The sequence below is a fragment of the Harpia harpyja genome, chromosome Z (assembly GCF_026419915.1).
Source record: "Harpia harpyja isolate bHarHar1 chromosome Z, bHarHar1 primary haplotype, whole genome shotgun sequence".
Lineage (NCBI taxonomy): Eukaryota > Metazoa > Chordata > Aves > Accipitriformes > Accipitridae > Harpia > Harpia harpyja.
Genome location: NC_068969.1, coordinates 9,432,805 through 9,451,292, shown reverse-complemented (window position 1 = coordinate 9,451,292; position 18,488 = coordinate 9,432,805). Strand labels below are relative to the sequence as shown.

General features: G+C 35.4%; 1 protein-coding gene across 5 annotated transcripts in view; it reads right to left on the bottom strand.

Moving 5' to 3' along the window:
* Positions 1 to 18,488, bottom strand: part of CACNA2D3 (calcium voltage-gated channel auxiliary subunit alpha2delta 3) — a 478,462-nt gene that overhangs the window by 128,967 nt on the left and 331,007 nt on the right. For 4 of the 5 annotated variants that reach the window (XR_008233512.1, XR_008233513.1, XM_052777209.1 and 1 more), the window contains one exon: positions 8,875 to 8,892. The exons of the other annotated variant lie outside the window; for it this stretch is intronic. Coding sequence is in view for 2 of the 4 variants with exons in the window: in XM_052777209.1 (XP_052633169.1) it covers positions 8,875 to 8,892 (18 nt within the window). In the remaining 2 variants the exon portion in view is untranslated. The remainder of the gene's footprint in view (positions 1 to 8,874; positions 8,893 to 18,488) is intronic. 5 annotated transcript variants of the gene reach the window in all.

Sequence of the window (18,488 nt, the reverse complement as noted above, 5' to 3'; positions counted from 1 at the left end):
AATAGTTTCAAATAATGGTTTTGTTGGATATTGCTGCCATTTCCTAGGGATGAAATTTTCAAACATGCTTTAGAAATTTAGTTTCCAAATACCACTGACCTCTGCCAGGAATTGGGCATCTAATTTCATTAGGCCTCTGAAAATTCCAGACAGCTATTAATTGTTGTTGCCTTTTTAGGAATATTGGCAAAATAGAACCATAAAGTAATCACTGAAAAACAGTTTAAGAGTTTTAGGCCAGCGATGGCATCTGTGCACTAATTTAGAATTTTGTTCTACTTAAATATATCTGCATAGACTAGCTTGTTATGGTCCCTTGCAATTTTTGAAGAAAGTACTTTCAGAAGTGGATGTGAATTCCAGTTTCTCCAAATTCTTGGGTTTGGATTACTGGAAACAGATGGAAACTAACACAAATAAAAGATAAGAATTCAAGAGCAACGCTTAAGGCATTGTCCGATGCTTCAGTCAGCAAATTAAAATTAGTCAAATGAAAATGAAATGAGAAAATAAATATAAGGATCCAAAAATTTTGGACAGAAAAATAAAAATGGAAAAACATGCAATAAATTACTCATGGCTTTTTTAAAAGGTATTACAGATATCAAAGTCACTTTCTTAGAGAGTAATTTCTTTGAAAAGGCAAATGGGGCCAGGCCTGTATTATTTATTTATATTTATAGGATAAATATTTACTTATATTTACATACACTTTCCTATATTTATTTAGATCTGTATTTATAAATGCACTAACCATCTTAAATGTCTGACATCAGCAAGTGTCCACTCTTGCAGAGTAAGTCATCTTCATGCTAAACAATACAGAACTCTGATTACATGCAGTATAGCACTAAGTGCCTGTCCTTTCAGATTTTCCTTACTCTGTTAGATATTTATTCCCCATAGAATAGCAAGAAGTTCCTGCTTTTTCCAAAAGCCAAATTAGCATGTTTACATGAGCCTTATGCATTTCAAAACAAAACCCTGAGTTTACCTTATCACAGGAATTCTGCAAAGACATTTTATTAAAAAAAATGTTTATCCATCCAAATATTGGAATGTTTTCTTTTCAAGCATGGAATGTAATATGGGGAAGTAGGCTGCCTCATAAAGCACAGTGGTCACTGTTTAGGGGGAAAAAAAAAAACAGAAAAAAGAAAAAAAAATTACCTAAGGTTTAGTTCAGTTTCTTCTGCTTGAATGCAATTAAGTTGTTCTCCAACTGATTCATTTTGATTAAGGACTACAGCTGATGAGTGCTGTAATCAGCATCTCCCTTAATGAATCGGGAAGATACCTTCATGAGAGGAAACATGGATTTGTCTATGCCAGTTTACATACAAAGGCATCTTCCTTCATAAACACAGTCTGTGCTTCCTCCCTAAATTCAGTTCTCTCAAACCTCAGTAGTCTTCACTATTCTACTAGTCTGACTAATCTATTGACTAGTATTGGTCTGCCTTTTTCGTCACACAGAATAGGACCAGTGGATGTGTCTGGGAGTCCCCAACAATGTATGAGACTTGAGTGGCTTCTGCTGTGTACACCAGTGGTTTGATCCTGAATAAATTCTCCATGGTAATGTGAAAGCAATGCGAAGGATCATGACAGTCCTTCCTGTGGCAAAGGCACACTACGTACTGGAAGCTCTGAACACAAGCAAACCGTGTATACACAGGCAGAGCTCCTTCACAGTAAGGTATATTTTCATATTCAAGTTTCTCCTCTGAAAACCAGAAAAAAGGACTCCTCCCTATGCTGAATGAGCATCTCTTTTTCAGTACTGCCAGTATACAATTAAGTTTTCATATTGCAGCAGCTGTTGTTCCACCAGCCTTTTCAAAAATTCTTCCATTTTCTACCTTTCTGCTGAGCTGTTAATTTGTGATTTAGTTCTACATTTGAATACACTACAAATTTCATCTTCTGCTAAGAATATCAACTCACAATAACATAATTCCCTCTGGGGTTTATTAATAAACCAAAAGCAACAAAACAAACCTCAATTTAATTTCTTTCTGAGCTTAGCTTCCACTCAAGATCTTCACTAATTCATTTTCTTTCCTTCTTGCCCTTAGCAGAAGGTATTCCCATCTCTTTTACATCATGAGTGAAACTAGCAGACCTCTTCTGTCAGGTGATTCTAGGAATATTTAAGCGGAACTTGGCCACCATTTAAGCCACCATTACAAGAAAAATACAAGGCAACTTTAGCCTCAAAGAACTATGAAATGCCAGTGATTTGACAGTGCTTGACCGGCTAATGAACATGCAAAAATGTGAAATTGGTGCAATAAGAATTCATGGGAATTTGGTTCAGTGAAATATTAAATGTGTGTGGATTCATGCATATGGGTATACATGCTTATGGGAGACTACTGAACTGTACAGCCCCTCATATGTTTCTTATTCCTTCAAGTCTGGAAAGATATCCTCACATAAACACAAGTAGTTTAACTTATTATTCCTATGGCTCTCTAAAACATGGAATTACAATGGTAGAGTAAAAATACATGTATTTCAATGCTTGAGTTCAGTTCATTTGAAGTTTGGATTAATTATGCTACGGAATATTCATTTTTCAACATGTTCATCTAATAGTATTGCAAAAAAGTAAGTTCTTGTAGTTCCTCCAACTTGCACCAGTATGTTTTGTTTCAGAATTGCAAGGCTACTTTGGCTGACATTGGCAAGAAAAACTAAAACTAGACCCCCAAAGAAAAACAGAGTTTTCAACTAGATCCCAGGATTTTGTAAGTTATCATCTATGGTCTAGTGGTTTGCCCCAGAAAGTTGTTCTATTGAAAAGACCTAGTGGTAACAGTTTTAGGCAAGAATCTATACAACGGCCATGGACACTCAGTCTAATAAAATGCTTAGCAAACAGTAACAAACCTTTAAAAATCATCTCAAAAACGAGGAGAAATGCATTCTCAGTCTAAATAACTCGTCTGTTTAGAATAAAGAAACAGAACTTACTCTCTGAGAAAGTCACAGATCTGTAATGCCTAGCACTAATAGTTTTATATTTGGAGAAAAACTCCTTTTAGAAATAGATTTAACTGCTACAGTTTTCCCTTTAACTCTTTGCTGAACAGAGTTATGCTCCTCAGAACAACCTCAAATAAATCTCCAGAAACAACAAATATACAAGCATCCACTTACTTCTCACATGAAGCATATAAACCAAAGAGAGTTTAGCCTGACATCTAGCACTAACATCCATCTCCCAGGGCAAAGATTAAGGCAGACTCCAGAATTACTCCAGAAACACATATACAGGAAAGAATATCCATTTCCTTACATGTTTCCATTACGGCAATAGGAATTTGAGAAGGATCCCTGAACCATTTTCCTTTGGAGTGTATAGCCAAGAAGAGTTACAGTAGGTTGTCCAGAATTTCTGACACAGAGTTAGCAGTGTCCATATCTATTACTGATAATACAATGTTATTCTTGTCTACATATATTGTGCAATGATTATAATGAAGCCAGGCTCTGCCAGCGATGGACCAGTGGATATCTCCTGAGATGAAAGAACAAGTAAGGACAGTTACAAAGCCCATAACCTTTTTTAGATGCTATTCCTGATTTTTTTCAAAGACAATATGCAATATTGTTTCACTTTAGCTGGCTATGAAGTGGTATTTTTATATTGTGTTAAATATACATATTCCCTAAGTGTTACTGATGAATTAAAAAAAAGCAGAATAAACAATATACAAATTAATTTAAATAAAAGGCAAATTTGATGGGGCGATTCTACTTTTTGTTGTTAATTTTTGAACTATAACTAGTCACAGAAAGGAAACAAATTTTGAGATCTAAAACTCATATTTTTCCCACTATCTTTCAGAGGTTAGACTTTGTGTTTTAGACAACCACAACTTGTGTCAGGGTTTCTAGAATTTTTTCACCAACTTTCACCATATTAAAAAGATATTAATCCAAGAAAATATTAGATCTGAAACCTCAAAATATCTTTTTTTTAATACAGATTCATTATCTCTATTTTTATATATATATACACATATATAAATATATATATGTGTATATATATATCAGGAAATCCTAGCAGGACTATTCAGCTCAGAATTTAACTTCCATAGTGCTAATTCTATCCAATCTCCATTTCCCAATTTAAACAATGTCTAGCAAAACAAAATAAGAAATTTTTTTACACTAACTTTTTTGTTGCTTGACATATTTCTCATTTTTGCACTTACATTGGACTGTAATAACTGTAGTGCATTTCCACAGAACAGGATATCTGTTGCAGCAAACAGTGTCAAGCAAAGTCAGATTCACCTCCCACCAATTCTGATTCATGAAAACTATCAAATAACCACAACAATGCCCAAATTTGCTCATAGACTAACCTCTAGCCCAGTAACATTCCTTTGAATTCTAATCTCCCTGAATCTACAGCATTCCTAGTTGGCTTTTCACCATCCCACAACAGGAGCTTTGATTTCCACAATGTTTAATTAAATTACCAACAGGCTAAAATGCAGAAAAGGTCCATAAGGCCGTTAGATCTGTAGGACAGAGCTTAAAATTGGAGCTAACATTCTGAATCTAAAAATGAAGCAAGGTTAGGAGATATGATGGGGCTAAACAGAGGCACTTGAGCAACTGTTTGAGGAGGGCTGTGCAGCTATGCTGACACAGGAACCCTTGGTCTGTAGACCTGGAAGGAAATAGGACTTAAGGGACTTGAGCGAGGAAAGAGAAGGTCTGCTGGCATAGCCTATGCAGCCTTGTGAAAAAAACAATCGGAAAGTAGGGGAAAAACATTGCTATATTCAGGGGGACTGAAAGTGGGCTGAAACTGTGGGGCATGGGAACACTGCAAACCCTCTGACAAGGCACCAGTGTTGAAAGTGGTTGCCACAATGCTGCTGCTGAAACTTTACCCACAACAGACAGCAGTTCCGTAGGGATGTATTTGAAGTATGAGGTTCATGCTGAAGCTTTTCGTTTTTCTTCACTATCTTGTCATAACTCTACCACCTTCCCAACCCACCCCCCTTCTTCCTTTCCCCACTCCGCATAGGCTTGCTTCACGAGGTGTTGTCTTCTCCTGTGACTACTGTGCTTTTATGTGCTGAGTAGAGTCATGAGGCAAGCTGGAAGCGTCAGAGAATTGGAAATTGACCATTTAAATGTGTTTTATATAGGAATAACTATTATTTTGGCTTAGATTCAAATTATGGCCTGGGACAGTATGGGAACCTGTGTGAGTGTATAAAGTTAGAGAGACATTTCCATGTTTAGCACAAAGAAATGAAACAGCAAAACCCCTCATATTGTAAAATAGTTACTTAGTTAAAATTTGCAAATTGCTGACTCAAAATTGTTATTAAAAGTCAGCTTGCTTCTTGAGGAATGAGAGAGAGAGATTTGGAAACTAAATTTAAGATTGCGATTGACATGTAAGTGAAAATTTTAATGCAGTTTTCTGAATGGATCACTCAACTTTATATACATTATGAAAACTGAAAGACAATAGCCTCTCGTCAGCAGGAAACAGATCAAAAGGAATGCTAAACCAGGGTCAAAATGTTTACTTCATGATTATTTTGTACTTCATTAGATTCAATTTAACTCCTATAATTTTATAAAAATGCTAAAATCACTAGTCATGCACTTCAATGAAATAGCAGCTTTGCAAATTTTCTATTTTCTATTCCCAGTGACAGTTAATTCAACACTTCAAAGTATAAGAAGGTAAATGATGCAGGGAATGATAAATGATGCTCCCAAATGGCTGAAAGATGATCGCATCAAGATAAAAGGAGGGCAAAGCACTACTTACAGAAGTTAAGGGATAACACAGAAAGAGAGAAGAAAGCTGTCAGGAACTTTTGGGCAACAAATATCATCAAAACATTTCTATATGGAGGAAATATGATTCCATTCATGAGAGAATCATTAAAAAAAACTTTCCTAAATGTTCCTAAACACAACTATCTGCTTCTCATTTGTGTGCCTAATTTATTCACTTCTACCTCTTCACACAAGCTAAGTAGAATAAAACATCACAGCAGGAGTAGGACAACAGATTTTGAATCCTGCTGTGTTTGCTCAAGAAAGCAAGTAAAGCTTTCCTACTAGGAAACTAAACACCTTTTTGAGCTATTAAGGAATAATAGCTTTTGCTCATTGATGAATACAAAAGCTGCTTTTCAAAAGTGTTTCAAAGATAAAGGTCATTTTTGAAGCCAAACTGAAAAAGTCTGAAAATTGGTAAATTTGACGACTTTGTTTTATTACTATTTTCAGAGCCCTGTGGGATGGTTACCTAAAAACATGTAGAAAAGTAACATAGAGGACATATCAAATTCACATAAATTTGTTCCATTTGTCTGGTTAATGGCTCTTTCCTTTAGATACATTAGACCTTTCTAGACGTATTTTCTTCTGAAAGCTACATAACCATATTAAATCAGCATCTCTACCACCTGAAATTATAGTGGGGTTTGGGGGAGGGGTTTGTGGTATTTTCTATTTTAAGTATAGGGTATATCACAAAGATCTTTTCAAGACAAATATCATGGTGCAACAGACATCCACCTTAAACTCCTCAATACTTCATTTCACCTGCACTCCACTTCTGAATTTGCAACAATTTGATTTAGAGCAGATAGCATAACAGTAACAGGTTTTAATTGTTGTTTAACTGCTGTAGACAGTTGAAAACCTACAGGTCTTCAAAATCAATAGCTAATCACCATAGAACATTGACTAAACACTGAGAAGACTGTAGCCAGTGTTTCACAGAAAAGACATAACGCATTTCATCAAGATGACCAAGTATTTATAACGGATATAAAATAGTAAAGGTAAACTTGGGATGCCACATTTTTCTTTCAGATCACTCAAAGATTAAAGTGAACATGTTTAGAGAGACATGACTGTTTGAAATGTTTATAGAGAAAACATTTGCAAGATGATACATAGATTCCAACAAAAATACAGTACAAGTTCAGACACCATATGGCAAAACATGTACACTAGTGACTAGTCATTCATAAAGGCGTGCATCAGCCCTGTGCTGCTTCCCTTCACCTTGCAGATAGCAAGAGATTCTCTTGTTTTGCTCATAAGCTCTAAGGCCATGCTTATGAAAAGACTTATTTCTTACCTGAATTTATCAAAAGCCCTTCTGGATTACTTGTACCCGTCTTCCCTCCCCATCCCATTCCTTCTTTCCCATCCCTCTCCTCTTTCTCTGCATGAAAGTAGTATACAGTCAACTAGACATTATGCATACATATACAAAATATGTGGCTTAGTTCTACATTATTTTGCTCAAGTGTTAAACACACTGAAAATTGGCATTTTTGACCTTCCATGAAAAATGTGTGCTTTTTCGCTAAACTCGAACTTGACTAATTTGTACCACAACATTATTTAATAACTCAGAACTGTGGACATCAGAGCGTATAATACAGCACCACATGACACAATCTGGTAAACAGCCTGACTGGTTATATCTTTCTGCCCCAGCAATATCATAGCCTCACTCTCTCTTCTTTCTGCAAACTGTTAAGAGAAGCATTTGGCATAAACTTTTAGACAAGCAGGCGAACATGAGAAAGCCAAAGTTAGCCAGTCTAGCCAGTCTTTTAGTCCTTCTACTTTTCCAGGAAGCTGTAAACAAAAGATTTCTTTAAACTGCCTATTTCCAGAAGAAAAAAAAAAAAGTTTTTGTTACCATGTCACATTTGGTAGGCTCTGCAACTATCAAAACGTAAGAACAAACTATGGACATAGTCCAGTGTCACAAAATAGTATATTACCTGCAGATTTGAAATAGAATTTTCTGAGCTCTATGAGCAAGGAAATTTCAAACATACATAGCATCATAAAAATAAAAGCTCCCATGCTCATATTTCTTGCTTTTTAAACTAAAAAGTGGATGAGATACATTAATTAACCATTTCAAAGTTTTGAGTTCTGTGGATGCCTTCAGGATTCTGCAAAAGCTATTCATTGAAGATCACATAACCTATAGCTTTCATTAAAAACTGAACTTTGATCATCACCCAAGACTGTTAGTAACAGTGATGTTTAACTGATTAATTGCTATGACATTTCTTTTTAAAGGTGCCTTACCTAGCACAATAAGAACGACTTGGACAAGTGAGTATTGCAATTTCCCAGTATATTCCACTCATTTTTTCATGTTAATATTTTTCACCGCAAACCACAAAACACCATCTAGATTTTCTATTTTCTGGAAGCTTTAATTACATTTGTGAAATATACAAGGATGGTGCAACAGGCATCAAGCAATTCTTCAAGTTTGCCAGAATCAATTGTGCTATCATGATGTGCAGTGGTGACTCTGGGAACATACCATATCAATGCAGAAGTTGTTTAAAGGCAAGAGCATGTTATATGAAAACTGTATGCAACCTATCGGAGAAGTCAAATGTTGGATGTATTCAAAGGTGCGTTGACAGATACAGTGGGGAGCAGTGAAAGGGTACCAGCTACACCATGGGTTCTGCAGCCTCTACAATGGAGACAAAATGATCCAGAGATGTTTCACAGGGAATAATGGGGTGACTTTTTTTAATCCTTACTATTATTTCAAATTGTTGATAAAATAGTCTCCCTGTTGCTTTAAAGTTGTAGGCTACTATATGCCTATCACGTCAAAATAGCTCATATGTTTGAAGAGCTGCCCTCAGCAAGTACCTTAGCTGGCCTTCATGTCAGCTACCCTTCTTGCTGCTCAACTCCAGAGCCCCCGTCACGGTGAACTGTTTCACTGATCACTACCGTACCATGCTCACAACACCATGGAAACATGAAGGACTGGTGACTACTTTGAATGACTAAGATTTGATTAAAGTATTTTACCTTTTGAGCCTGAGGGAGCTGGAAAACAACAAAACAGAACAAGCAATCATTATACATTAAATTAATTTGAACAGCTACTTTAGCTGTTGTATTCAGAAAATCACAAACATAATATAAAGCAAAGTATAAAGGAAAGAAACTAGAGAAACTCGGTTTACATTGCCAGTTGATTCAACTTATTGAGAGCTTATTAACTTATTTTATTATTTGACAGCTTCTCTACTAAGTAACACAAAAGCACCATGCAATTTGTTAAATACCACAATACTGAGAGGGACTGTTTTCTCATCAGATGTGGTACCACACCTGAAGTAGTTCCATCTTCCTATACACAAATATAATTCAACATGAAGATAGTTTTAGTTTTAAAACATGTAAACCTACACTTATTATGAATGAAATTGACATTAAAAGCAGTTTATCATATTGAAGTAGAAGGTTGTATGCTCTACGACAGAGAAAAGAAAAATAAAATGGTAATAGAAAGTTACTGACTGCTTATGCAAACCTATTATCATATATGCATAATATACAATAATGTATGCATAGGACAATACATTTCTGTACTGTAAACACAAGTATGAGTATATGTACATATATGCAAATAAAAGGTGCTTATGCATATATACATATTTATATCACACAGATGTTCTTAGATAAGATTAGCCATACCTAGTACCTAGCCATGCATAGTATTTACTATAAGCAACAACTCATGTAAAAAGGCACAGAGAGCAGGGAGTAGACTCCATTACATATAAAATACCTTATTTATCAAGAGTTGAAAAATGGGCTCTGTTTTCACTTTAGGAAGAAGAAAACCCATTGTAGGTAACAGAGAGGAACTCAGAAAAATAACCTATTACAGGCACAATACAGTTTTCCCTTTTTTTGAATTCTTCTCCTCTTACTTTCATACTGTCCTGGTTTCAGCTGGGATAGAGTTAACTGTCTTCCTAGTAGCTGGTACAGTGCTATGTTTTGGGTTCAGCAGGAGAAGAATGTTGATAACACTGATGTTTTCAGTTGTTGCTCAGTAGTGTTTAGACTAATGTCAAGGATTTTTCAGCTTCTCATGCCCAGCCAGTGAGAAAGCTGGAGGGGCACAAGAAGTTGGCACAGGACACAGCCAGGGCACCTGACCCAAACTGGCCAACGGGGTATTCCATACCATGGGACGTCCCATCTAGTATAGGAATGGGGAAGTGGGGGCGGGGAATCGCCGCTCGGGGGACTGGCTGGGTGTCGGTCGGCGGGTGGTGAGCAATTGCACTGCGCATCAGTTGTACATTCCAATCCTTTCATTATTGCTGTTGTCATTTTATTAGTGTTATCATTATCATTATTAGTTTCTTCTTTTCTGTTCTATTAAACCGTTCTTATCTCAACCCACGGGTTTTGCTTCTTTTCCCGATTTTCTCCCCCATCCCACTGGGTGGGGGGGAGTGAGCGGCTGCGTGGTGTTTAGTTGCTGGCTGGGGTTAAACCACGACACATACTCATAGAGAAATCCACTATACACAGCAATTTAGCCTTGTGCTAAATCCACCTTCTCAGAAAATTTCTTTTTCCAATACAAATTGTTTCTTTACAGGCATCAGCTGAACATAGAAACAGGCAGGTGAATCAATACCAAAAAGACCTTCAAGATCTCCAGTGAGCTTCTGACTGACCTTTTGTCCTTGCTCTGAATTAAAACAGATAGAAAATACAACTTCCGTATAGTACTTTGCTAAAAGCTAATGTCCACATTAGTATAGGTCATGAAAGAGAATTGTCACATGCTCTCTAATTCACAAATATTGAAAGCAACCAGCCACAATTTCTCTGTTTTCACAATATAAAATGTAACAAAATCCATGGCAGGGAGAATTGCTGCAAGTAAAATCCTTTCATCCTAAAACCTGAATGATCCAATAGCAAAATACAAGCCATAGTCACATTAAAGTATGACTTATATGTGTTTCTTCAAAACCTGTTGTTTAAATAATTGATTATATAGAATGATATACAAGGGTTGCTGCAGAAATTGCAGATACCTGATGAACTGTAAATACATGAGCTAAATCCTGTATAACAAGTTAGAGCATTACTTAGAGCAGTTTAAAGCTTTTCTGAATGTTTATCTACTTACTAGTCTTCAACTTGGTTAACTACTTTGATAAATGGAAGCTTTTTCTTTTTTTCATTCAAACAAAAGGAGAAAGTTGCAATACAAATTTTTTACTTTCCTATTGAAACTAGTTTTCTCTCTGTTTTTTTTTTGTGGTTTGGGGTTTTGGTTGGGTTTTTTTTTAATGCCACCTTCTTGCTAAATACATGTAAAAATAACAAGAACCCTTCCATTGGTATCTCAGATAAAGACAGGTGCAGTAAAGAATGATGTCCAAATTTCCACCTTTGGAATAAATATTAAAGAACTCTACAGTTTGCCAAAGCCCGCTACACATAGCAAACTCAGATGTTTCCATAATGAGCTAATTTGTATGCCATATTCTACAAAACAGTACTTCAAGTACAGTCAAGGCATTAAAGGCAACATATGCAATGTTAGGTACAGAAGTATCATTGCAGAAATACTTCCTTCCAGATAATATTCAAACTAAATTAGAAAGCTTATAGCCCACATACAGTGGAGATAGGTTCAAGAAGGAGGAGGGGGGGGATGGGACAGGACAGGGGAGAATATTAAAAACCTGAACAAACATAAAAACTCAAAACACAAATGCATGCACACACAAAATGCTCTACTGGGACTTCAAATTTAACTTGAATCCTTATACAAATATTAGTACTCTCTGATGTAATTTTTACTGTTTTCAGAACTTGAGTTTACTCCTATTTGAGCACATCCCTTCAGATACATATGGTTTGGTCAAGTTTTGCCATGTGAGGGAATTAGTCAGATGGAATCCAAGTGAGGATTTCCTATTAATAATTACCACACAAACTAGACGCTACATACTTTTGTATATAAAACTATCCCTATTGCTTTTACTGAGATTATTTTCAAAAGCACATTAATAAGACTTTACAAATCAGAGTTCTATATTACGTGTTGCTGAATTCAGTTTGTCAATCCCATCTATAGCCTTTTATAAAATCAAGACTATTTCCTTGCTCGGAAATATTAGTAGTCAAAGCTCTTCTTGATTAAGAATAAAAGGGTCAGCAGATGAGATTTACATCCCATTATGCCTTTTCCTGGGCTGGCATTCTTGTCACTTTTCACCTAAGTTTAAAAATCCAGGTTCACAGTCGTTTCCTTAAAAAAAAAAAAAAGTCTCTCTTTGTTACAGCGAGACAAATCTTCATTCTGTTGCTGATTTGAAACTTGGCTGTTACAAGATCCTATATGTCAGCAATTCAGTTTAATAATTGCTACAAATTCCTTTGAAATAAACTACGGAGGTTTGTCTGACATTACCCCTTCTGGGAGGCCATAGGAAACAAATAATTTTCCTAACAATAACAGTAATAGTCCTCTGGTCTGACCCTTTATTGCATAGTCTAAAAACTGCCTGTCTCTGTGTAAAACCCAGCGGGTACCTCTGATTCCTGCGGTTTGCTTTATACACTGCCAAGAGGCAGTTTTGCAGTAAACTACGTGATCTTTCCCTGGCTCTCAAAAAGCACTGCAGATCTTTCTATTCTACTTGCACCTATGGTAAACTATGCCATTTTGGTGTCTTTATCCAGCTCCAGCCATCCCAAAGTACCTCCTGTTCCTATTTGTTTTCCATTACTGCCTCTTCCTCCCTCTAATGATTGTCTCTAAAGAAGACACATAAGAGGGCATATATCTGTTTTACTTGCTCCTAGTTTAACATCTGGGTAATACACGTTTTGTTAAAATGACCGTGGCTGAGGTGCAGGGAGGAAGTCCGGCCATTTGCTGTCGGCTGGGTCAGGAGGAGCCCTTTGGAGGGAAGTGTACCTTCCTCCGCACAACTGCTGAGGAAGAAGAGGCTGTTGCAGTACAGCCAGGTATGGCAGGGACAGGAGCCTGCAGACCTATAAAGCACCAGGGGAAACCTGAGAGGATTTTCTCATGTAGAAAAGCGGACTTCGGGATTTTGATGGAACTGTGTAAATTTTGCTGCAACCTAAAAAAAACGGATAGGTTAAAAAGCTAGATTAGAGCATGGGGCCTTGCAAGGACACAGTGAAGAAAAGGGAAGGGGATTTTCTTTCAAACTCTCTTTCAATCTATCTTTCCCAGAAAACCCAAATTTTCTTTACCTAACAAATTTTCTTATTCTATTTTGTATTGTAGAAAAATACCCTTCAGAGACTGCAAGCCCCTTGAGGTTCACAGTATGCTTGATTCCAGTAAGACACGTTGAGAATTCCACCTCTAAATTCAGGTCAACCTGGGGTCCTGTCACACAATGTAACACAGAATAAATAACTGTAGGAGGTTTTCCAATACTGTTATTGCACTCAGTATCATGCTTTCCACATTTGCAAATAATCTAGTATTGTTTTGAGCCCTTCATGGAAATGTGTTTGGTATTATCAGAAAAGGAAAAATTGCAGACACTACTAACATGGTAAAACAAACCAAGACAGGCAAAGGAGTCCAGCATCAAGGATGTTGCACTATTTCTTGGATTGGATAACTGTGAGGTCAACATGAATGAAACAAACAAAACCATAGATAGATCAGAAATAGTCTCTAGAAGCAGGAAGCATATGTTACAGGACCAGTAGTTCTGCTAAGTACTCCATGCCAGACCTCATAAAACTCTGTCTCCTTTCACCCTTAACAAAAGAAGTTCATAAAGACTGATTTTGTAAATGACTTCATGATAATTCCAAAACAAAAAGGCTATACACTTCTAAAATATTTTGTAGCCATTTCAAAAATTTATTCAAAACATATAGCTGTATATCCTAGATTTCCAAGAAATCAAGTCTAGAAGTCTTAAAGGAAAACAGACTAGTATTATAAAGTTATTGTTCTGTTGGATCAGAATTCAACCTTACATTTGTTTGAAGAATAGCAAAAAAAAAAAATCTCCTGCAGGACTAAACTATACCCAACAGTTCCTTGTTACACCAATAACCTATGATTTCTATTATTAGAGAAACGAAAATAATATAAAACACTGTGACATTAACTTTCCATTTTCTATTATTCGAATGATTGCATGAAATTATCTTTGTCAAAAAATTATACTATTGCAGTGTATTTATGTTAAAGTATTCAAAAATAAATAACTTTATATTCACTGACCTCATTTCCACAGTCCTATTCTCCTGCCAAGCATTTAAATAAATGTCACGAGTCTCAGAAAAAGGCTAACAACCCTACTACTGCCTTGATTGTTCCATAATCAGATAGAATACAAATCAATAAAAATTAAGTACAAACATGCCAGTAAATAATCAACAAGTATGAATACAGTTTTGATGGTACAGCCATTTCTGTAAATAGTTTCTGGGGTAGACCAAATTTAACATCTATGCATAGCTAAGTTTATGGTGGTTTGCAATGTTCAGATTCATCCTGCACAAGTCACACACTGACTCTGAATTTGGCATTGAATGTATGTATTAGAACTTTTACTTTTTGGAAATACACTTTCAGGAAAGATGTGAAATATCGTGGCAAGCATGTAGGTCCTGTACTTAAATCCACAGCAAGGAGGAAGACGTCACACGTCAGTGAAGCTCCTCAGAAAAGAATGAGACAAAAAAAGAATAGAACACTTAGTGCATACCTGTGCCAGGTACTCTATAATACAGGTTGTTAGTTTATGGCATCATAAAATATAATTAAATGTAGGGGTAGATAATGGTTTATTTGCATGTATAAAGAAATGCAAAGCATTTCATACATTGCTAGGCAGACTTCCACAGCTTTTCCCCAAAATGGCAAAAAATTGGGAAAGAATAGAAAGATCATTCAAACTCTGGATTTCTAGCAGAAAATGTAAATTTTCTGCTTTAAAATCTACTTACTCAGTTGCTATAAGATACAGCATTTAAATATCACATTTTTTGGCAATTTTTCTTTTACAATCTATGCACTTACTCTCCACTTCCTAGAACCATGTAAGTACTAGAGGCATGAGAGATAATTATATGCATACATGGAGGAAGAAATCAAATTCAGCCTCCTACTGGGATGTTCATGTTAAGATTTCAGTATAAATATCAAAAGAGTGACATTAACTTGCAGCTTACTAGGCCAACATCTGTAAGGAAAATGCACTTGATTTTTCAAGGGATTCAATACCAAATCCTTCTTTGTTCACATAATCATTTTACTGTGCTACCACATATTTTGCAGTAACTACAGGATTTTAGTCAAGGATAGACTGTGCACTGCATGCAAAGTATACCAGTCAGAGGAAACGTAAATGTTGCTATGGAGAAGAGAGTCATAAAACAGAGATGAAAACTACAATTCTAGTTCTCTCTTTAAAAAGAATTCTATAAAGATGACAGAAAGGAAAGAAGTTAGCTCTTGTGAAATATGCAAAAGAGAAAACACAGGAGCTGCAAAGGTCTGATGATTGAAATTAGGAAATAGCAGAGTACACTAAAAAATTACATATACGTTCCAAACATCTTTGTAATAAAATGGCTCCACCCTTTGAAGATTTTACACATTTTTCTAAAATACATAATTTTTATTAATGCAAATGACTCAATAATTTCTAATGCACTGTCTAGCAGCCTTGTTTTTAAAATGAGAATAATTAACACACACACAAAAAAAATCTAAATGTGTACCACTTGTAAAATGGTTAAGTCATCTCTGTCTGCATCTGCTCTCTGAACTTTGTGTTGAAGTTAATAGAAAAGAAATCCCTACTTGTAGGAATATTCTTACATTTTCACTGTAAGAGTGATTGACTGGAGCAAACTGCCCAGAGAGTTTGTGGAGAAGTTCAAAACCCAGTTGGACACAGTCCTGGGCAACCTCACTCCAGCTAATCCCACCTGAACACAGGGTTGGACTAGATGATCTACAGGAGGTCCCTTCCGGACTAAGTTATTCTGTGAGTCTGTGACTGTGATTCTTTTCATTGCATAAACTAATTGTTCTCTTTTTCTCATGAATACAAAATATTGACAGGAAAGATTGTATTTAAATTACCCGGAGTGATTACTTTAAATGCAAAGTTCGGTTAGAAACTTTAGTCATAAATAATTAATTTTTTTTTTAAGAATTATGCTGATTTTACAAATAAGCCAGATGACTAAAGATCAAAGTATCAGAACTGATTCATGAAATCAGACACTCCATGAACATTATGTACACCATAAACAAAATTCTGGCCTCATGCATTCGTGTTTAAATGGAGTGAGTTCTATTTTCATTATTACATCAATAAAGAAAAATTTGTTAGTGCAAAATAGATGTCCATGGTTAGTTCTGTTTATATATGCAAACATATATTATGTATAAACATTAATATATTTAGATTTCCTAACAGAAATTATTGATATAACTATTCTCTTATCTGTTATATAGTAGATATTTCCTTCCTAATCAAAAACTGTACAAACATTCATGCATGGAGTTGGAATATTTTTCTAAATAAAGATAACTCCAAATAAAACTAATGGTTGTAAGACACACATCATGTAATACTAAGTGACACAATTTACATTAAAATCTGCATATTTAGGTTTTTTATCTCATACAGAAAACACTGAAAATAAGTTTCTAAAAATGGGATCATCAGTATTAGAGTGCTACCAATAGCAGAAAAATTAAGAACAGTCTTTTCAAAATGTTATGGCTATTTGATTGTTGGACTATTAAGTTTTATGTTTTGAGGGTGACCTTCCTCAAGTTATGGAGACAACTAGTTCAATTGCACTTCAGCTGTGGACAACATGAACAAGAGAACTAAACGTGCATAATACATTTTCATTCCACCACAAAGTAATTTAATGCTGTTTTGTGAGACTGTAAGTAAGTTTTCTCTGAAATTTGTTCTGTTGGGTTGTTCTATTGGGGAACACATAGACTCACCTTGCATAAAGTGGGATAATATTTATTTTAGGGGCTGGTTGTTTTGACAGTCCTTGTTGTATCTCATGTAGGATCTGTGCACTGACTTCAAATTTCTACAAGTTCCAACTCTCAAGTTGTTGCAAATATTCTGGGTTACAAACACACAAAGGGTCTAAAGCTAATTAATATATTCTGTAATATCGCTAAACATGAGCTCTACAATTGACTCGAAGAGGATGGATAAACAGATGAACACCAGCAGCAAAGAGCTATCCTTCAGGATGATTTCCTATGCTTACTTAAATCTGGTGCCTTTGTTTTACTGGTTACCAACACTTGGACTGCATAGTTATTCTGGCAGTGAATGACTTATTAGTAGGTTTGTTAAATTCATACAGTGCTTGAAATGTTCCCGTTTCTGGGCAGAGCTTCAGAACTAATTGCTCTATCTAGAGGCACAGGTCCCTAAATGTTCCTGGCCCTGAAAGTTATCAGAAACTTTCAAACTGCTAGAATACAGATTATTATAAAATCTGAAGTTGTAATACAACTTAGATGACATGACTGGTGATAATTCCCATATTGCCATTAATATATATTATTTAAATTTTAGTGAAATAGTAGGTTTCGGGTTTGTTTTGTTTTGCTTTGTCTGCTTAGTGGTCAGTCAGTCTGTCTATATTACCGGTACAGAAGTGAACGTAGCAATGCAAATCATTTGGAATTATTATTCTAACTTCTCTTGCTACTGAGAAAATGCATAGATGTGTCCAGACATGATGTTAAATTTCACTGACGATCATATTTCACACTGCATACTAAGTTAACCTGAAAATAATTAAAAGAAATTTATATCTTTATTATTGTGGTTTTGGTTTTTTGTTGTTTGGGGGGTTTTTTTACTGTTTTCTGGTATAGCAATCATATTATTTAAAAAAACCATTATGTATGCTTCTGCTGCCTCCAAAATTAGTTTATTTACACTGCACATTGGGGGTTTTTTTGCTTGTTTGTTTTGAACTACTGTTTGGTTTTGCTTTCATATAAGTAATTGGGATGTAGTATGATTTTAATAAACTATAAAACTTGTCTGTCTTGAATGTGTCCACTTTTCTTTTACCAGTCTAAGATCAAGATCAATTTAAACTTACACTATACCACCAGATCAGAGTTTAGTATAAATCTGACAATTTGAGCTCACCCACAGTAAAGTATCTAATTTAGGTAAAAGTTTGAAGATACAGGAAAACAGTTTTTTAATATTTAAAATAAATTAACAAAATTAAAAGTATTTAGTATGCAACTTATTTTATTGTGCTTGCTTTTAGCATTAGTTGATTTGTTAAAGCACCACAGTTTAGAAAGCTCACAATTTAAATCACATCAATGTTTACTGAAAAGATGAAAAATCATTGAAATCCCTGGATACCAAAAAGGTGTAGGTAAGTGGATTAAGAACTGGATATGGATTGTCAAATGATAACAGTTCTTTATCCCTTCCGTAGGACCAGAATTTTTCAACTCCTATTTATAAGCAAATTTATCTTGAACATTTAAATAATAGCCCTTCAAAAAGCTTTTAGACATACAAAGAGAATAACCAGGGAAGCCAGAACAGGGTGCAGAAGTGAACTAA